This window comes from Lutjanus erythropterus, chromosome 1, assembly GCF_056507025.1.
Source record: "Lutjanus erythropterus isolate fLutEry1 chromosome 1, fLutEry1.hap2, whole genome shotgun sequence".
In the NCBI taxonomy this organism is placed as follows: Eukaryota; Metazoa; Chordata; class Actinopteri; order Lutjaniformes; family Lutjanidae; genus Lutjanus; species Lutjanus erythropterus.
Window position 1 is genome coordinate 14782022 of NC_139317.1, and position 22042 is coordinate 14804063.

The following is a 22042-nucleotide window of genomic DNA, read 5'->3' on the forward strand; positions in this document are numbered from 1 at the left end:
CTCCTCAGACCCCCACAGAACTATTTTTGCAGAAATCTAGGCAACTATTCTAATGGTGTAACTAGATTTTAATGATTTGAATTGAGTTAAGAAATATGTTTATTGTCTGACAGAAAAGTGTGTCAACGCAGACAAGCTGGGTGTCTACACAGGGTCAATAAGTAGCTTTACAACTGCCATCAGTCCTGCAGGCACCATAACATCCTGAATGCTGGTTGGCAGCACCCATATTTGCTTACTAAGTTATTGATGTTAATTTTTAACCAGTAACCTAGAGATAAAAATGATAAACTACTGCTCAAATTCACAGTTGGCCTTATCGATACAGCTCAAGAAAAAAGATAGTGAAGTTTCATATTGGTCAGCAATGCTAATTATTAATTATGTAGCTCATGACTGGAGACATGTTGCGTACTTTAAAGCTTGGTGAAAAAACACCAGCATGTAACAAACCATTGCCACCCAGTTCACAATAGGCCTTATCAGTAAATCTTGGGGAGAGTTAACTGGTATATAAATGAACGTTCCTGACCATTTTTACTGCCATTTCCCTTCAAATTATATTAACTTCATGTATGTCACTGAAAATATTTCACAAATGAGACAAAATAAGTGCGTTCAGGAAGAATTAACAGGGTCTTGTTTTTTTTTTCCTCGAATCAGTGAAACAACATTTTAAATGCTTTAAAAAATGTGCACTGAAGATTTAAATCTTACATTTGCAGAATTTTTCTCATAGTTATTTATTTCTTTGGCGACCCAAATAAAAACTCTGTTGACCCACCTGTGGGTCACAACCCAGTGCAGGGCAATATAGAAGAAATCTAATATCACAATATTTTTGACCAAATACCTCAATATTCATTTTACGACCAGACTGAAGGGATGACTGTTGGTGCTTTCACAAAATATTAACACAAAGAGACTTTTTGATCAGTAATGTGACTATTATGACTAAATTATATCACTATATAGCGATATCCAAAATCTATCACATATCACAATACGATCTAATATTGAGTTATTGCCCAGCCCTAACTGACAGTCATTTAAACTTTACACAGCAGGAAAAATAAAATCAATCCAAAAATAGCTTTCATACCTGAAAAACCGAGAACAATTCTTGTATAATACCTCTTTCAATACCATGGCAAAAAGTTAAAAAAAAAAAAAAAATCATGTCATTTTTATAGCTTTGGCACAAACTACTTAATCAACAGATATTGTCACATTTTAAGTTCTGTATTGACAGAGTATTAGGTGGAAGGTTGTAAACTACTTACACACTTGAGGGGGAAACTCCCTTGATTTTCAATGGAAGATCATGGTTTTAGTCACTTGACAATTGTCTGGAATTCATGTTTCTGGAGAATCTTAGTCAAGTAAGGGGGAACAACTCGTGTCAATGATACCTGCAATGATGCTATTGGTGTTTCACTTTCAAGTGTTTTTTGGTGAAGTGACCCATACTGGTGACTAAAAGTCAGGCTGTCTTTGCTTCCATGTGTCCATCCATGTGTGACAAAGCCCATGTGACAGATAATGACTCTGAAGAGCTTAGAAACTATGAGCCGAAAGAATCTGTCAATTAATCAATTAGTCGACTGACAGATTATTATAATCATTTCAGTCATTTTTCAAATAACATTTCATGGCTCCAGATTCACGAATGTGAGGAGTTTCTATTTTATCTTTTAATTATTTAGATTTATTTTTTAATTATTGTGGTGTTTGGACTGCTGGTTGGACAAAACAAGCATTGTCACTTTGGTATCTGTGACGGCATTTTTTCCTCAAGTACATTTTAAAAATTAAAATGTCCACTTGTAACAATATGATATACAGAGCGCTGGGAAGATATCTGTTATGTATTAGCATTAAAAAAGAGAGCTGTTGGTTATTGGGGGAGTTTGCTGACAGGAAAAGTAACGAAACTCAGCTGGACATTGTATAGTTGTTTAAATTTAATCTGTATGTGACTGGAATATATGTATCAAGATGGATCACATTTGTTCAGCGAATATTAGATGAACGTGGCCTCTCATACCTCTAGCTGTGTAATAATATTAATTGGCTGAAGCTTGCAGCTGAGCAGAGGTTACAGTTTAAGTTTGAAGAGTATTTACTCTGTGAAAACAGGAGGTATTTCCAGGCTGTCAGTAACTTTCAAGTCCCCAGTAAAAGAATCGCCAATAAGAAGATACAAAAGTCTGGAAAAGGGAAAAAGTATAGAAGGAGGTACCTGTCAAAACATTTTGTCAGTCATCAGTCTGCATTTAAAGGTACATTATTGTTGCAGACACATAAATCAGGACAAGTGAGCAAATTCTGCGCTTTTTTCAACAATGTTCATCCTTTATTTAAATGACCTAGTTTGTGATATGGATCTAATCTGGTCGGTTACCGCTGGATCGTTGTTTTGTTTTATGGTTGGACCCTGTAACACGCTGTGTGGTACGGAGTAATACACTGAAATTGAAACTGAAACTGAACAATTTTCTGTCTTTTTTGTTTTTCCTTTCGTTTGTTTTTTTACATACCAAACAAACAATCAGCTGATTAATGGAGGAAGTCATGAGGACATTCTTCTGTAATGAAAACAACCATTAGTTGTAGTTCCTGTCACAGCTGCAATCCTATATAAAATAGTTCACACTCCACCAACAACAGTAAACTTTTACATTAATGCATCATAATAATAATGGTATGATATGGTAGAATAGTCACAGGGACCATTTTTATTTGTAACCATTTTTTACAGTGTGGTGTTATTACTTTTACTCAAAGCTACTAAAAGGAGTTTTTAACTGATTATACAAAACTGAGTTTATCACTGATGCCTCTATATGACCTACAGAAGTTAACAATAATTTTATTGTGTTTACATGTTCAGAGTCAGAATTACAGTGTGTAGAATAGTTAAAAAGGAGCAGGAGGAGATTTTTATACTGATAATTATATTTTTGACATAATATTTTGTGGTAATTACAGTGGAAATGTGCTTCTTTTGTCCACAGGACCCTCGCTGTGTGGATTTGTTGCTTTTTCTTTCAATGATTTCAGTTTATTCATAATAAATGTTAGGTTTGGACCGTTGGCTGGAAAAAACAATGAGCATTGTGACGGTAAACACTTTGCGCTCTGGACAGTTGTGGCAGCATTTCTCACCATTTTCAGAATTTTTACAAAACAGTCAATCACATATTTAATGAAGAAAATAACGAGCACATTAATCGATGATGAGAATAATCATTAGGTGCGGTTGTATACAAAAATAGTCCAAAATGAGCTCCATCAACAACTTTAAAATCCAGTTTTTACATTAATGCATCAGTAATAATAATCTACTAATGATGAGGTATTAGTACTTTTATTGAAAATAGGGCTGTGAATACTTCCCCTATAAAGCTTCAATAACCAACCCTAAGAAATTAATATTTCTCCAACAAAATTGTTTTTGTGTGAAGAAGGCTTTGGAGCAGCCTTTAGACCTCAATATTATATATTAATTTGCCAAACTGTGACTTAATAGCCAGCTAAAAGTTGAAATCATTACAAAGTATTTCGAAGGGGTGGCTTGTTTGTTTGGGTGACTTTGGACTGTGACTTCAGTGTTTCTACAGTCTTCCAGAAAGTCAAGTCAATTTCATTGATATTGCAAGAAGGACAGGACAGCCCTTCTGTACAAATGTGTGAAAACAGGAAGAAACCTCGGGATATAGATATGGACAGTGGGTCAAGTAGTTCCCAGCAGCTGCCTGACACTGATAAGACTTATACAACGTCATCTGTACTGTGTATGATGTTTTCGTTTTCCCTCTGAAACCCCCTCCCTAAACACCTCAGAGACAACTGTCTCACTTTAATCATTGTCTTTAATGTCTGACTACTGGCGTACTTTGTATTTTTAATGTGTTGCTTCTTTGATCTTTTAACCACGTTAATCTCTATGAGTGTCAAGAAAAGGGCTCTATGTATAATAATAATAATAATAATAATAATGATACAGTAATAACTATATAGTATAATATATAGAATAATATATAGTAATAATTATTTCCATCTTTTAATGTTAATAATGCAATACATGTCTTTATAAATTCTTAAGAAAGTAAAACACAGCTCATGTAAACAGTACTCTCCAGGAATAAAAACAGGGATGTTTATCTAAGCTCTGACGGATCTCTGAGGCCGGAGAGGGAGAAGTGAATGTTTGTTCCTTTTAGTTTCTGTTTTCTTCACACTGTAGATTTAGTTCTGCAGAAGTGCTGGACCTGTTTCTATATAAAGCACGCCTCTTCCTAGAAGACACTTGCTGATTCTTCTGGATCCTTGACGTGAGGTGTCAACATGATGACGGTGAAAATATATCTGGTCCTTTTGTTCCTCATCCTCACAATATTGACAGGTAAGAGAATGACCACTTCATCACAGAATGGCATAAATGGCAGTGAGACAGATTGCATTATATTTAAATATGTTAGGTATAACAGGTGAATTCAGACTATATGTGCTGTTAAATATTCCAAATCCAAATTGGGGATGATCACTTTTAACATTCATGCATTTAACACCAAATGAAACTAAAAGTGAATTATAAATTATGGACAATAAATTATGTTCAATTTAAAGTCCTACATGAGCTACATTAATAATAAATATTCAGTGGTGGAAAATAACCAAGTGCTTATTAAAGACCTCCATTTAAGTACAGTTTTGTGGTACTTTTACTTCTAATTTGTGTAGCATTTTATGCTACTTGAACTTCAAGTGTAGTACTTTTCAGAGGGAAATGTACTTTCTACTTCACTACATTTATTTGATGGCTTACTTTTTTTTTTTTGTAAAGTATCCGTAAGTTTTCAGAAAACATGCTGAAGTACGGATGAAATGATTGTATAGTACGGACAGAAGCCTCCGTCCGTGTTCGTACGTGTAGCTAACGTAGAACGTAAATGAGTCTTTAGAGGGTAACAAAAAGTAGGTATTAAAGTAGGTATAAAAGGTATTTTATTTTATTTTATTTTATTTTATGTTATTTGATTTGATTTTTGCCTGCCATTATTGACCACAAGCATGAAACAGGTATTACATACAGTCTATTTGGTATTTAACATCTTAAAAAGTCTCTCTCTTCCCTTTTCCAGTCATACTTTTCAGCGGTCATATTCGTAAAGGCTCAAAAGCACCCCACAATATTTTTTTTTAAATAGTGTTAAATTTATATGGTGAACACAAGGGCCAGCCTCCATTGCTGAAAAGTGATGCAGACGCAAAGGTGCTAAAAACTGCAGTTCCTCAAATGGCCACTTGGAGACTGGCTCCAAAAGTGAATCAAACCCTAGAGGCTTTCACATTAAAATGCCCAACTTTACAGCAGAAATAAACATGTTTACAGCCTGGAACAAAACAAAACAAACAAACACACAACAACAAAACAGTGTGACAGAATCAAGGTTCTCTCATAAGGCAGGCATTAAAACAGATCTTGACTTTCTGAGAAACTATCATTGATTCCTTCTTCATCAACTGAAATCTGCAAGGACTCCAATAATATGATACTATCAGGAAAAATTAACATATAGCTGGTGTAATAACGAGCACATAAACACACCAGTCACCTATTGTGAAATCCATTGTGAAATACAGGAACTGTGATTATGAGACTGAATATCATGAGTAAAGCATTTAATACTCATGCTTCCTCAAAAGATTCACCCAATTCCTTTTAGATGGCAATCACAGGATCCAAAAATGAGATGTAGTCACAGTGTCTCATAGTAGTGACACTTTTCAAGATCATAGTATGGTTTTACAAAGGGTAAAGGGTAAGAATCTAGATGTGAATGTGACTCAACTTAGCTCAGCATGAAGACTGGAAACAGGGGGAAACAGCTAGCCTGGCTCTGCTCAAAGGTAACAAAATCCACTTATCAGCACATCTAATGTCACGTCTGGACCACAAACCTCACATCAGTGCCACACTCGTGACAACGGCGTTCAAAACACATTGAAACATCTGTCTATTTCAGTTCCATCTTGTCTGTGCATTTCAACACGTCAGTTTTCCTTTGACGTGTGTCATTAATCCACAATATTACACTGTGCATATGTGTCATTAGGCCTACATTGTGGGTGGCTGAGATGGCTATGATTAGGGCAGGGTGCAGACAGGGTGAAATTCAGGACAGGAAGTTACAGATTCTGAGGATGATATAAAGCACAGTGTCCATGCACAGGTGACAGGTGAGTTACAGTCATTTTAAATATCTTTTCAGCAGCTATGGTCAGAGGCTTACAAACACATTCTTTTAGGTATTATTTTTTAAATAATTAATTCCTCTGACGTCGCAGAATCCACTGCACTCTCCGTCATCTGGTTTAAACCGATCAGATGACATCAACAATCATTCATGTATGAGAAAAAACATCAATAATCTTCTTAAATATTTTACAAAAACAAACACGACATTTCTTAAGTACTAAAAGCTGGACTTACAGCCTTTGTAACTGATTTGACCAGAAGGTTTTCACAAATTCATATGTTGTTCATTATATATTAGTACAATGGTTAATTTTCAGGACAAACAGGACAGGATTCAGTAATCAGGACAACTTCTTGTAATTCAGGACTGTCCTGATTTTTTAAGGATGTCTGGTAATTCTAGTTGGAGATCAGAGAGGAGGGAAAGTTAAGCAGTGAAGTTGTCTTGTGGCAGTAAATGTACAATGAAGGTTACAGTTTGCCAATGAAAAACACTGCAGAAGAGGTTCAAGCAGTCCTCACGTCTTGTTTTCCAGCTGCTGTACAAAATCAAAGAGAGAGTCTGTGGGATTACAGACCAGCTAAATGAGACGCTCTCTGGCTCAGCAGCGCACTCTTGGCCCTTTTCCATACACAGAGCTGGCCTGGCTTGACTCAGTTAGACTCAGCGCGTCAGCCCAGCACAGCAGGGGTTTGCTTTTCTATTACAACCGGGCAACCGGATATGTCTTTTTCCTGAAGACGTTATCAAGGAGGCTCAAGTCGAGCAGCTCTAATGTGGTGAATAAACTGTTCATATACGTCTCGGGGTAAAACACACAGTTTCCTTAAATGCTTTGCAAAAAAAAGTCCTGTCTTGTTTCATTATTTAAACACTTATATTATGAAGCAGCACAAACAGGACATGTTTTCATCAGAGGGTTTCATCAGCATTAATTTAACACGACTCTGACAGCTGAAAGCGAATATGCAACAGTAAACTAATGCAGATACATGAAAGTACAAACTGCAACAAAGGAGAAAAACCACCTCAAACAGCTATGCCCCACATGGACACTGTACTAGTTCCTTTAAATATCATCTTACCAATTCAGCATTAAAACAATTCTCATTTAACAGATATTAACAGATATTAACCAACCACATTTCAACAGTCTTGAGACCATACAATAATGACATTCTTGACATCTCACTGTCCACAAACTTTTTCTCGTGTTAATTTTACCCAGTAAAATTAACTAAAATGTGTGACATGTATTTGCAGGTGTGTCTCCCCTGAGACTCAGGGAGAAATATGTCAAGGCAGGCGAGATGGTGGTGCTGCAGTGCCCTCATCACAGGGGGTCTAATGGTGGTGACGCCAAACTTATCTGGACCAGGCACACCGCCCAGGACATGAATCTGACCAACACAGTCATATCAGTGGACCAGAGGCAGATGGGCGTGCTGGTTTATGGGAAGAGTCTTGTGATCCTAAATGCGTCTGTAAACCATCAGGGGAATTATTCATGCTCTCTTGGGTAAGGTACAAACATTCCCAAGTTGATAAACAGCATTCCTCTATACCACGGAGCGTAACTATCACTAGAAAACACAATTCAGCTGTTGAGGCTTTTGGTTTCTCAGCCTGACACAGAAAAAAAACTATGAAAGTGACATAACTAGGCATGTAAACACATTTTACTCTAAAGGAATTACTTTGACTGTAAGGTACTAAGATGAATGAGGTTTTACATCAGTTATTTCTATTGGCAGTTACTTGATGAACACAAAGTTCAGATGTTTTTATGTATTATATAAGAAAATATCATAGCTGGTACTTTGTAAGCAAGTACTGTCTTGTGATTACTTTTGATAATTGCTGTCTTATTAAACAACAACGACAGCATTTACTCTTGCACCAAACCACTGTCTTTGTTGCTTACCATCATGGTGAGCTTTGAGTTCAGCGATAAACAGACTAAAAGTCTCCAGAACAGCTGCTAACATGATTGATGAACATGATTTCTTTTGAAGGTTATGGTTGCCAAGGTCATCGTCTTTGTGTAGTTTGTTAGCATGCTAACATTTGCTTGAAATGTTGTTTTGATTAAGTCCAGAAAGATATATTAAAGGCAAATCTAAAATTGAAATCTTCATGTGAACCTTTTCTTCAATGCCGTGACAGGGATGGCAGCAGACAGTTCTTGTTCAGGCTGACGGTTTACACAACACAGCCCAAAGAGTATGACGAGAGGACCACATACTCTGAGACGTGCTACGCACAGCAGTCTTGCCAGTTGCATTGTCCTGATGTAAATACACCTGCTGAAAATACCCCGAATATTACCAGCAAGGGCATCATATGGCACAAGGTACTTAAGCACAGCAGATTCTTGAATTTGCTTTTCTACATTTGTGGTTAAAACTGGTTTTAATTCACTTCATGCTTAAAAATCCATTTTAATTTCCCATCTTGTAGAAGGGTGAGCCACTGCCGAAAGCTGGTTACTTCTCGAGTGTGGAGGAGAATGACCGTGGTGTCTACATTTGTACCAGATCTTACCTCTATTATGGTCAAATATATAATATAACTTTTACAGTGGTGCTTGACGTCCAACCAAAGAGTAAGAAAAACACTTTTTTGGATTTGTTATTCTTTGTAGAAGTTTAGATTGTTTTTTAATGTCATTTTTTTCCTACTCTTTGGAACAGAGGAGTTAAAGGAACCTGCAATGATCACTTCGCCACACATGGGTGACGTATTTCACGTAGATTTGGGTGAGTTTGGGTGAGAAACTTATAGTGTGCATATACACATAAGTATTTACTGCCTTTTAAAATTGCCATTTCTAACCTTAAACTACTTTTTCTAGGTTCACGGGTGGTGATTGATTGCAAAGCTGTTATGTATTCAGAGTTTGATGAGGCGTTCTGGTTAATTGGGAAATCGTTTGTGGAGGAAAACGACACATTGCCAGTTTTCTCCAATTATACATGGTAAATACTTAACACCAATTTACCAGCTCTTACAACTTCATCTGGAAGTGCAAATGTACGTGTATCCTCATAAGCAGTCTTCACAGTAAGAGTTCATCTGAATCTTGTCCTTTCCTCTCCAGTGAATCGAGTACTGAAGAGATCAAGATGACGGCATCTCTAATCTTCAAAAAAGTGTCAGAAAAGGATCTTTCAAAACGTTACACCTGTAAACTGGAAACTGAGAGCCAACCCTCCCGCTTTGTCACCATCACCTTGGCCCAAAAAGGTATATGAGCTGGGTGCATAAAGTGCTGGCTTTACTATTGTTGCTAACTGTGGTGGACAGTAATGCAGTACATTTCTTTGAGTATGGTACTTAAGCATATTTTTTGATTATCTGTACTTTACTTGAGGATTTGGGTTTTTTTGGGGGGAAACTTCTGACTTTCACGCCACAAAGACAAATATTGTACTTTTGATTCCACTACATTTCTAGGAGGGTTGTTGTTACTCATTACTTTAAGAGATTAAATCTCAAGATGTTATTATGATCAGAAAAAGAGAAATAATTACAGGTAGGCATTTTAATGTTGGATTGTTTTTATTGGGATGAAAAATACCACATAATTAATGTATATACTGACCCTGAAGCCAGAAAGAAATCTCTGGAGAACTCCTCACATTCGGCTTCAATCTAATTTTATGCAGTGATTTTAATACCGTTCTGTCAGAAAATGATAATAGCTGTCCTTTTTGATTTTGATTGCATTTCAATGCTGAAGTTTAGGTGTTTCTATAAGTTTTGTGTAGCATCGTGGTTCTACAAGCAGGTCAGTGCATCATTAGGTGGTTCCAGAGAGTTACAAGGTTCTGTAAATGCACTTAAAAAACAATACAGCGTGTATTGATATTAGAAAATGCACTTTATAATTTGTACTTTTGAATATTTAAGTATTTTAAAAAGCAAGTAGTCTAGTACTTTAACTGAGCAACTTTAACTTGTATTTAAGTTATATTTGACCAGGAGTATCTATACTCTGACTCAAGTACTGGGGTTGAGTACTTTGTCCGCCGCTGGTTGCTAATGACTCCTTGTCCCACCTCTTGCTAAGGGTGTTCGTGTGTTTTCTTTGTCTTTTTGCTAGCTTTCTTCCCCCTTTTGGAAGGAGGGTGCTTATTAGTGTGTATTGTTAGTGTGTGTAGTTACTTTGTCTGGTGTGTGATTTAGTGTATTAAGTTAATGTTCATTTGTCATGTGTTGTTTCCTCTTATCTTTAATCCGTTAATAAAACAAGATCCTTGTTTGTTCATTTGCCTCTGTTTCCTTCCTTCTCTTTCTCCAGCTTGCTTCTTATTATTGTTACTCCCCTTATCCCCTATTCTCTACTCTGACTCTGATTGGATAGTTTTTGTTGCCTTCACAAAGTCACACCTCTTCCGGTGTATTCCACTGGACGTAACTTCAGGGGAAAAAAAGAACGGTGGTCAGTGGAGAGAGACAAATAATTTTTTGTTCCAGTTTGAACTGTGTCAGAAATTCTACATATTATATTTGTCAATTTCAAAGATAATGTTTGTGTTAGTTTTGCCATAGTTTAGTTCAGTTCACTCACATTAGCTTTTCGAGGGGGATATCATGACATAATTTATGTGACCATTGGGTGTGTTTTCTTTCTAATTACGGATCTTGTTTGTTTGATACTTTGATACAGCAAATATCAAATTTCTTGACTTGTAAAATTATGTTTTAAACTGAAAAACATCATATGCGTGATTTCCAGCACAATACAAACATTATCAGAACATTATTTGTCTCTCATCATTGACAACAGTACATATTTTTCCAGAGTTAGGTCCCATGGTGGTCCATCAGAAGGGAACTTTGCCTGTTTATTGGTTTGGGTCCTTTGGGTTGGGAAGGTTTAGACATGAGTATGACTGGGTAGAGTTAGCATAAGAGTAGAATTGGTTGAGGCTGAGACTCCGCCCCCTTAAAGTTCTGCATAACTGAACTTGATATAAAGACAGGAAGCTAATTCACGGCCACTCCCCTTAATATGTGCATGCGTGGCCAGGCCCTGAGGCAGTCAGAGGCAGAGTAGGGCAGGACATGCCTTTGCGATCCTGGGAAAAAAAAAATATTGCTTCCTGTACTTACTTATGCTATGTTCTAGGATTGTCTATATTGAAAATTAAACTCAGTTATGAAGATGGTTATAAGACATTGCTGGGGCCCCCACATCTTAAAGAGTAATTTTTAACTGGTCAGATCAGAAAGAAGCTATTAACTTTTTCTGTATAGTTATTCTTAAAGCCTTTTTCTCTGTGAAATCAGATGAAACAAGCCTATTTTTACATTTTACCAGCCAAAATCAGTTAAAAGCCAGTTAAAATGAGGAAGGAGGAGATTTTTAATTCAATATTTTTTTATTTTTGACATTATAATTTGTGGTTATTGTGTTGGAAATGCTATCATTTTTTTCCACAGAGGCACCTAAAATCAACAAACCATGAAAGTTACTTAAGCTTTAAGTTTGCTAATGCAAGAAAAATGCGAGCTAACTAGCTGGCAAATCTACACCAATCATTTGCTAGCTAGTTAGCTATGATTTCTCTAATATTAGCTAGCTAGTTAGTTTGAGTTTTGCTAACTTAAGATGTGACCCTATGTGTCGTTTTTTCAGGAAAAGGAGAATGTTGTCTGAGGTACCAAGTTTCCTCAACTGTTATTGGAACGCAGAACAAAAAGGGGCGGGACTTAGGAAGAGTCAGTTGTATATGATGTTCAATCTACTATTACAGGGTCAAACCAGTTCAAGAAATGATCCTGCACATTTTTAGCACTACTCTGCATATTAATGTTACAGTGAAGTTTTATCTGGCATCTGCTGTTTTAAATAAATTGTAATTTCGAGTTATTTGTCCTTTATGTTCCTGCAGCTTCTCCTTTCTCCCTCTCCCTGGCTCTCAGCATTGTCTTCATCATGGCAGTGATTGTTGTAACAGTACTTGTTTGTCTGAAGCTGAAAATGGACATTATTCTTTTCCTGCGTGACACTCTTGGACTCTACTGCAGCACCTCAGGTGGGATTCGTGTTTTTGGCTATTTGTTTCTAAATTTTGTGCAACTGGTACATATTTTTCTTACCTGGATTGCATGCTAAAAGTTGCGAGCCATACATCCATCAGTATGTGATGGCAGTGACAAAGCTGTTGTTGCTTGTTGTTTGTTTAGGTGGAAAGAGCTATGATGCCTTTTTGATGTGTTACAAGGGCGACACAGATGCAGCACTAAACGAAGAGGACAGATACTGGCTGAAGAGTGTTTTGGAAGAGAGATTTGGTTACAGTCTCTGTCCTGATGATCGTGACGTCTCACCAGGGAAAGGTATGGTCAGGCTCGGGGAGTGGTGGATCACAAGAGACGAAAAACAAACAACATTATGCTCTGTTAAAAAGAATCATTTATGACAACACATAAGCCAATAACACTTAAGATCCATATAGCTGTAATAGCTAATATTGGACCAATAATATCGATCAACTGATCAGTCGGGCTCTAGTGCTATAGATCATCTGAAAGAAGAAGATTAATTTGTGATCCAGCTCAGCACTGTGTGCCAGGTTTCTAATCAAAAACAGCTCATCTTATACAGTGAAGTCAGATTTCAAAAAATGATCTCACTGCAATGAAATGACTCCTGTGGGGCCCAACATCATCACACACACACAAGTACACTGAGCTCACCGATTCAACAAGAGTCACAGCTGATGGCACTCAGGCTCAATTTATGCAATTCTGATAGAGTTCAGAGATCCTAATATGCAGGAATGATAAAACAGAATAAGCAACAATAATACATAAAGACTGCAAGCAAAACAACAGTGTGGGTTTTGCACAAAACTACATGGGATCAGCATGCAGTGGATGTGTCTGTAAAGGGGTGACTCTTAATCACCAGAACACAGTTTCATTCATGTATCTTGAAGTAAGAGGTCAAGGGACCCCTTGTTCATGCCTCTTTTTTAATTGCCAACATTTGCCTAAATTTGGAGCATTATTTACCCCCTTACTGACAAGCTAACATGCAATATGTCTTCTAGTTTAATACGCCATAAGTTCACTCAGTAGCTCAAAAATAGGCCTGCTGAATGTCATCTTCACTATTGTCAGTGCTGTTCTCTGTCTCCATTTTGGTGTCTTTTTCGGTAAATCATCGGGCCATAAATTGCTCCTCTGTTGTGTAGGTATGGTCATCCTCAGACACCTGTGCCTGCTGCAGCGGAGTTTGTTATAGTTTGAATTAAATCCAAATGAAGTAATATCTGAACTCTGGTTGTTTGCAGTGTTAGAGTGCATAGAGCAGAGCCGGACGGTGGTTTTGGTTCCCACCTCTTCAGGTTCTGGTCCAGCACCTGAGCTGCTGGACGACATCCATGAAGCCCTTGTGGCGTGGCAGACTCGCTTGGTTTTCATAAAAACTGAGGCAACAGAAATACCAGAGGCCTTACAGCTTCTTAGCAAGGCTGGAAACTGTGTGACCTGGAAGGGCACAAGCTCGATGCCGCCCACCTCCTCCTTCTGGAAGCAGCTACGCTATTACCTACCTGCCCCACAGAGTGCCTCAAAAATGAGGCTTTTACCTCAGACAGATACCCAGGATGGTAACTGTTGAAATATTTAGCTATTATTATTATTGTTGTTGTTGTTGTTATTATTATTAGTAATTTCACTGTTGATAATCATTCAAATATTGTTCATGTTTACTTTACACTTTATAAACCATTCATTAGGCAGCTATAAAGTTTTATATTAATCAGTTGCAACCTTATAAGGGCTATCCTAATAATATTGATAACGATGTTTATTAACCATTCACAAATAGAGGTGCACAGAAATGTCATTATTTGTATCTGTGTCTGTTCGGCCATCAAAATGATGTGTATTTGTATCTGTATTCAGAAGCTGACATGGTTTATACCTGAAGTTATGGGAAAATGGTTTATTTTCTAACCTAATATTCATTCATTGCATCAAGTTGATCTAATCATGGTATAATCAGCTATGAAATAAATCTTCACATCGTTATACTGAATTGTTCATCTCGCTCTTTTTTATTTAAATTTTTAGTTAAACTAAACTTTATGAACCGAATCCAACCGTCTATCAGAATGAGAATGGTAACTTAACAATATGAGGACTACATCTTGGACTTTTAGAAACACTGATCAACATTTTTCACCATTTTCTGACATTTTATGGACCAAACTAATCGATTCATTGAGAAAATAATCGACAGATTAATCAAAGCTGAAAATAATCGTCAGTTGCAGCCCTCATGAGTTGGTGAGCTGAGTTTATCTTCTGTCTTTTTCTCTCTTTGTCTGACCCTTGTAAAGCTTTAAGCTTCATAAAACAACTTTTCCCTGAGCATGAAATCATTTTTAAATGAATATGATAACAATACTACTGCAATCATAAACAAAAAAGATCAATTAGTATCGGTATATAATAAATATGACAATATATATATATGTATTGAATTCCTCTGTTTCCTGTGTTAAACAATAAATTCTGTCCTGTCTAACTTTACTTCAGTTTGTGTAAAAACATTGTTGACTAATTACAACTGAACATGCAGGCACACATGCAGCTACTACTCCACACTGAAGTTCAGACAGAGGATGTGCAGGAGCCTTTCTTCTTTTTTTTCTCCCTTCTTTATAGAAAAATACAAATTTAACAAGCATATTAATTATTATTATTGACTGAGCAAATACAGCACAGATGAAAAAGAACAAAACATCCAAAAGAAATAGATAATAAAAACAAAAATTTGGTACAAAGAACAAGTGGTTTATAAGAGTTTACACTTGAGTAGAAAATACTTGGCAAGTATAATCAAATTATTATAGAAGCATCCCAATTTTCTGTGCTCCATTATGACACCAAATCTGATACTACTATAGATCAGGGCAAAATAAATTATTATTCAATACCTAATTGACAGCAGCTTTTTTGCTCTACTTTCCACTTTTTGTTGCCAGATGAGGTGAGATGAACTAAACACTTTTAGTTTAATGTTTATGTGTCGTCTTATGAAGAGTTTTTTTTGTCCGAGTCTGTCTATGATTGAATTTTAAAAGGAATTTTAGGAATTTGACATCCTGTCAGGGGCTCATGGAGATGCCGGTGGCTGAAGTGATCATCTGCCTCCCCCTCTTGATAGAAACGGTTCTGGTTTGGTTACTGTTTGGAGTGGACCCTGTTAGAAAGGCTTGAACTTTACTGGGACTGTGAGAGTGAGAAGTACCAAATCTATGGTTGTATGATGGGTTTTCAGTTGATTTAAACTTAGTTAAGAACTGCATTACCTGATTGTCACAGCACTGTAGATTGGGTACAGTTCATAAGCGCCACCTACTGGCGAACCACATTAAAGTCACTAGTTGGGATCAACAGGAGCAGAGGGAGCATAGTGGCCATGTGGCTGGTTCAGGCTGGAGTTACAGACCTGTGGAGCAAATCCACTGTCCGTTCTTGACTTACTTTAAGTAACTGTTTGTTCCTAATTATCGTACCATTTTGATGAGTAGTGATTGTGTTTATGTGTTTGATGCTGACTTTAACATAGTACATTAATTAGTAAGCTGTGAGTTATGCTGTCGTCCAGCTTTCAGGGTGGCTAATGTGTTCAAATATTGTGTTAAGATCATGTTCAGGCACGCATTTGCTGTTAATAGGGTGTAGCTAATTAAGGACTGTTACAATTATGAGCTGTATTGAAGGAAGGGGCATACTGGCTTTTATAGTGTTGCGGTTTGGCTGTTTTGGCTGCCTCCAAAGATACTTCTTCCGTTCAGTTGCAGAACTGAGGAAGCCTCTTGGATGAGAAGGGAAATGTCTTCTGGGACTCGACCATGTCCAGTTGCTTACGACAACCTTTTCTACGAATCTTCGCCTATTCTTTTTCGCCATTCCTGCATATTGGGACAATATGCTACCCTTTTTCTGAAAGGACTCCTCTCAGATTTCTCTTGCTCTTGCCATAATTAGGGTTTTCTTTAATTCTTCTCCATTTAAATGTAAATAATCGATCACTTCGATACCAAAGTTGCCAGGTGTTGGTGGAGGGGTTGTAGGCCTCGGCTGTGCACAGGCGGGTGGTTCCATCAAAACCACCAACCTGTTATAGAAAAGGTGAGATATGAAGTCAGGACTGCTTCTACTAATTTACTGACTTTGTGTTACAGCTGTAACGTTTGCTCTGAGTATTTTTTTTAGAGAGAAAAGTCAAAATTCTCTGATTCCAGTGTCTCGTGTGTATATTTTTTGATGCTTTGGGAAACGCTGATCCACATTTTTTTTTACCATTTTCGGATATTTTATAGATCAAACTAATTGACTGATTCGAAAATTTTAAATAGGAATGAATTTGATTTGAATTATTGAAAATAATTGACAGAATGATCTACAATGATAATAATTGTTAGTTGCAGCACTGCTTTTTGTGTCTCGGTTTTCTTGGCACCTGTGTAAAGAAAGGAACATGACCGATTCTGGAAAAATATCTAACTGTGATTATTTGATTGTCAATATTTGTGCATTAATAATCCACTAGAGGGCAGAAGATACATCTCAAATTGCATAAAACAGGTTTTTCACTAGTATTGATCAAACTGATGTTGCAGAGGACTCAGCAACTCATCTGTCAAATACGATGCAAGTAGCATTACAGAATGAAGTTATGTGTGGTAAAAAGTAGAAGGCAGCGGGTACAAATATTTCTGAGTAAAACTGCTCATTGTTTATTGTTGATTAGATGGCTGCTCTGCTCTGTGGGCGTCTTTGCTGCTGCCCTCCTGATCTAAGGCTCTACATGTACGCACCGTTGACATAAAGATGGGCAACGTGAGAGCTCCCCAAAGGTGAAAAGTCAAACATTTTAATCAGTGCCTGGTGGCTGGCTGCAAAAAAACTCACATATCACACAGTACACGTCAAGTAGCACACATACACATAAACATCAAATAAAGGTTTGGCAAAGATGGTTTCTGTGTATGGGGCAGCTACTAACAATTATTTTAAGTAACAAGAAATTACAGCGCAGCCTAAATTTAGGCCTACATTTATGGGTGTTTATTAACAGTGTTGTAAGTACAAAGTTTGGCCACTAGAGAGCACTGACAAGTTTTGTTTTTAAAATGAAAAATGTCCCACTCTATACTAATATCTTGTTACTGTCCTGTGAAAACCAAGTATCTCCAAATTTGGTGATTTTGATTGTTTTGATATAATTGAAGGCAGGTGTGCTCCTTTATAAGTGGAGACAATTGTCATATTTCCTAAGCCAAATTAAGCCACTCAATGTTATGAAAAATGCATTGGCACAAAGCTGAAAACATGACATGTGGGTTTCACTGGACAGTGATGATATTTTTGTCACTGTTTTTTAAATTTAAAAATACCAAATTTAAAGGATCCTTATCAAAAATATTTGTTTCTACCTTGTGTTTATATTAGAAGTGAATTTTGACCAAACCAAAAGTTTATAATTAAGTTTTAAATAGGTTTTTAACATTTTTATAAATACTTAATAAACAATTGACCCTTCCTAAATCCTGCTCTGTGACCCAGTTACGCAAGCTTGGTGCCTCAGTCAACTTCCCCTTTTCTGTTTCCTGTACTGAGATATGTTGAAAAGAAAACCACATTTTGAGGATAAAAAAAAATGAATGGGGTGAATATATAAAACAAAATAAATCCATATACAACTCCCAGAAAACAATTTTGTAGTGTACTTTTTGTGTTTGAGCACAACCGGTGCTTTTTAATCCAAACCTAACGTCTTAATTTTCCAACACCTGTGAGTGTATTTCTGTCATAGTTGATGTGCGTTTCATCAATAAAGCTGAAAAAATGACAGATTAAAGGAGAAAACACAGAGTGAAAGCGGGCAGGACATAGGAAGGGTCAGTTATAAACAAGTTATAACACTGTTGTCATACATCCATGTAGGCTCACTATTTGCCAAGGTCCAGTCACTGCTTACTACTAATTAATCTTAATGAGTTACTAACATTTACAAGTGTGAAAAAGGAGCCTACCAAGGTAAACAATATTACCAGAGCCTTAGTGTATGAATCTGGTAAACTGATTTGTAAATTTGATGCCAAATTAAACTTTTTGACTACTGAGATATGCTGATGGTGTTTAAATGCTGTAAACTTAGGCATAAATGCTGCTGATGGGGAGGACAAAGTAAGGGAAGTAAGCAACGAGATCTGAGGGTCAACAGTACAAATAAATATGAGCTCACTTTTTGGCAAGAACCAGGTCATTATTTCCCTTTTTATCCAATGTGTCGTAATAGTCTGTTAATGATATATACAGTGTCTACAACCTAATTAATAACCTTATTATAAACCATTATAAAGCATTTATAAGTGTAAAATTGTAAAGTGATCCTATGATGAATACGGTAAGTTTGCCAGCATCCATTTCACTGGAAGGTGTGGTTTTCTGTCATCTTCACACCTTTATTTCCACTCCTGCCCCATTAAAATGAGAAACAGGGAAATTTAGCTTTTCATTTATGTTTGACTGATTAAAACTAAATGGAGAGAAAGAGAGGAATGAAAAGGAGACAGTGGTCTTACAAATAGATTCACTGTAATGATGTCCAAGGCACTTTTCTCTTCACAGCCTTTATTTTATTAGTTTGTGTTTATAAGTTTTGTTTCCTTGATCATCAGGGGGCCTCAAACATCTGTCTTCTGTTATCACTCTGTACAGTTTAAAGGACCTCACATGTTCAGGCCAGGATACTTCATCTATCTATACTAAACAATCTACGACACGATTTTGTTTTTTATAAGTTTTGTTTTGTTTTTTTTTATGAGAAACAAATGTTCACTTGGACTGAATGATGAAGCGACTGCATTTTAGTGGCCAGAGGTCAAAGTCATGATGACCTTACTAAACACATATTTGGCCATAACTCAAGACTTCAGTTGCTAATTAATGACAAAATCATGTGTGGTTATGGCTGATGATGTTATAAATTACAATCTCAGAAGAGCAGAGCACATGTGACAGTCGTCTGCACAGTTAATCAGTAGGTACTGCGGTTATTGAATGGAAATATGAGGATTTGAACCACCTTGTTGTTCTCAAAGGGAAACTCCATTGATTATACACATAAAGGTCATGCCATTATGGGGGAGAACTCAGTCTGTGAAATCAGTTGAATAATAATTGCTGTGGATCTGGAGAATATTAGTCAAGTCGCTAAAAATAATCCATGATGATGTCATCAATGACGCTATCGGTGGCATTATGGGGAGTAGAGGATCCATTGTTTTTTTTTAGAACTAGACCCATATACGTGAAGATAGGGAGTGCCCTGACTGTATGGAAATACAATACTGTATCGCTAGATGTTTTTAAATGGTTTTGGCTTCTCATGACACTGGAAAAAAAAAATGAAACAATGTTCACTTGCAACCCATTGCAACTGGTTATCCATTAACCTGACATGTCCATATATGATCAGTTTCTAAAATATGCAATAAACTACCCAACTAGTTGTTAAAATTAATTTCACCATGACAACATTAAACGTATGTTTCAGACATGATATTCTACAGTATAAATATAACACTCTGGATGGTGACATGTTAGTACTTATTGATACTTTGCATACATTTTACCTGATAATAGTTCTTTATTTTTACAAACACTGTAAAGAATAATGCAGGGATTTAAATTAATTGTTAATTATATTTAAATAATTAAACTTAAATATGCAAGTTGTATTTATTAAAGTTAATTAAGCCTGAAAATTCTAGTATTTATTTTCAGACCACTTCAGAACTCAAGAATTAGAGTACTTCTAACTTTTGACATGAAATGAGTTGAATGAATGTGTGATACACTGTTCAATTAATTCATTAAATTAAGTTCGTAAAGAAATTTGATCATATCAGTAGACTTCCCAGGATGCACTGTTTGAGAGATAAAGCTCTCCTGAGACCCCTCTTTTTTATAGTCTGCAGGAAACATAGGATGAAAACTTGCTCTAATACACCGTAAGATAAGTCATGGCGCTTTTTATTCTCTATAATGAACCATGACGAAGGCTAGTGTTGAATTCAATCACTACTGCATTTGTCTTGCAATCTAATTAATTATGTTTTGAAAAACTGTTAAATGAATGAATGAATTTTATCTACATGGCACTTTTCAGGCAGGAATTACAGCTTAAGGTGCTTTACAAGTCAGCAGCAAATAAAAGCACAACAAAAAAAGTTTTCTTTTTTTTTAACAAGTATATAGACAAGGAGGATGGAAGAAAGCGAGTGTTAGTATTAAAAACTGTAATCAACACAGTTTCTTTATAAACAATATAAATGTTATAAATGTTCATGAGTGTGAGTTGAGGGTTGTTGGTTTACCTCATTGAACATGTTTTCTCAAGTACAACTGAATAACTTTCTTAAATTGAAACAAATTGTATTCATCTTATTTTTATAGTGTAACTATTAATATTAGTAGTATGGATAATAGTATTAATGGAGTACTTTTTCACTTCAGTATTGCTACTATTTACATTTTGCGGCAACTACCAATTTAGCCGCTACCGATGTTGGTTTCTTAAGCTGCAGTTGGACGAAAGCACTGAGACAACTTGCCTCAGAGTGTCATGTGCGTTACGGCAAGTTTTAAAACGAGCCAGCTTTAGTTCAGAACTTTGGTTTAGCTGTCAAAATACACTCTGTCTGTATTCTGTGTAAAAATAATTTAATATGCTTACTTATCAGAATTTTATCATATTAATAGTGCAGTCAATGATTTTACTTTTATGATAAAAAAGAAAGAAAATTGTTCTCCGCTCAGATTACAGTGATATATACTGCATGTCAAGAGCAAAATGACTTCAGGACACTGCCTTTTTGCACCAGATGTTGTAGTAATATGCAGTTTTTTTAAATGCCGGTACACCTGTCCAGAGTTAAAGAGGCTTGAGTTGCACATGCGACTGTTTGATCTTCTAGATAGTAGCCTCTGGTGTCTGAGCCCAGTGTGACAACTTACCCTTGTGATAAGATGCCCTGCTCTCCCCTGCTCATTAATGAATTAGTAATAAAATGTCCATAATATATAAAAATTAAAACCCTGAATGACACCATGGTTCATAAAGTGTTTTGACTTCTGTACTTTTACTTAAAGGTAAGTTTATTATTGTGTCTCATTCCCAGGACATCAAATACTGACGTTTTGGGCTGGGAAAGCAGTCCAAGCAGCTAAAAATAATGAGGAATACAGGCAGAGGGCAGTGTCAGCCACCACCACACACTTCTGAGTCTATACATTGTTTGTTTGTTTTGTTTTTGTTTTGGAAAATATTGCATATTATGCCTTAAGATTAGATTTTAAATGCAGGACCTTTCAAGAGTATTTTGTCATTGTGGTATTTCTACTTACAAGATATCAGTACCTCTTCCACCACTGCATGAATGCAACAGTTGGTTGCATGCAAAAATGTAAAAAATAACTGGTATTCTTTTTATGACCGTTTTACACCAACTTCTTTCTGATCCAAACTGCTATCTTCATCTGTCTTATCCTCCTTCTCCTCTGCTTATATTCCACTTTCTAATTTTTCTTGTTTTCTCTTGAACTTGTTTCTTCTGCCCAGCTTCTGCTGAGAGAAGATGGAGCTCCCCGGTCTTAGGTGGACCCCCTATCACAAGGACTTAAATTAGTCAGTGTCATGCTGTTTCCTGTGATCATCTGAAGCGGTCATACACCTT

At 36.4% G+C, this 22042-nt stretch overlaps 1 protein-coding gene across 1 annotated transcript; it reads left to right on the forward strand.

The window, feature by feature from the left end:
• Positions 1 to 4025: 4025 nt before the first annotated feature.
• On the forward strand, positions 4026 to 14237 carry LOC146332731 (interleukin-18 receptor 1-like). The gene is made up of 10 exons (XM_084714565.1): positions 4026 to 4408; positions 7530 to 7785; positions 8433 to 8619; positions 8727 to 8871; positions 8960 to 9025; positions 9121 to 9244; positions 9367 to 9512; positions 12167 to 12310; positions 12462 to 12614; positions 13574 to 14237. The coding sequence occupies exons 1-10, from the start codon at positions 4351 to 4353 to the stop codon at positions 13900 to 13902; spliced, it is 1608 nt and encodes a 535-aa protein (XP_084570691.1). The 5' UTR covers positions 4026 to 4350; the 3' UTR covers positions 13903 to 14237.
• Positions 14238 to 22042: the final 7805 nt, after the last annotated feature.

Bases quoted from the DNA above. Each gene is read 5' to 3' on its own strand.
- LOC146332731 (XM_084714565.1), top strand. From the start codon at position 4,351: ATGATGACGGTGAAAATATATCTGGTCCTTTTGTTCCTCATCCTCACA. The intron at 8,620-8,726 runs GTACTTAAGCAC...CCCATCTTGTAG, and splicing joins AGGGCATCATATGGCACAAG to AAGGGTGAGCCACTGCCGAA. The intron at 9,513-12,166 runs GTATATGAGCTG...ATGTTCCTGCAG, and splicing joins CATCACCTTGGCCCAAAAAG to CTTCTCCTTTCTCCCTCTCC.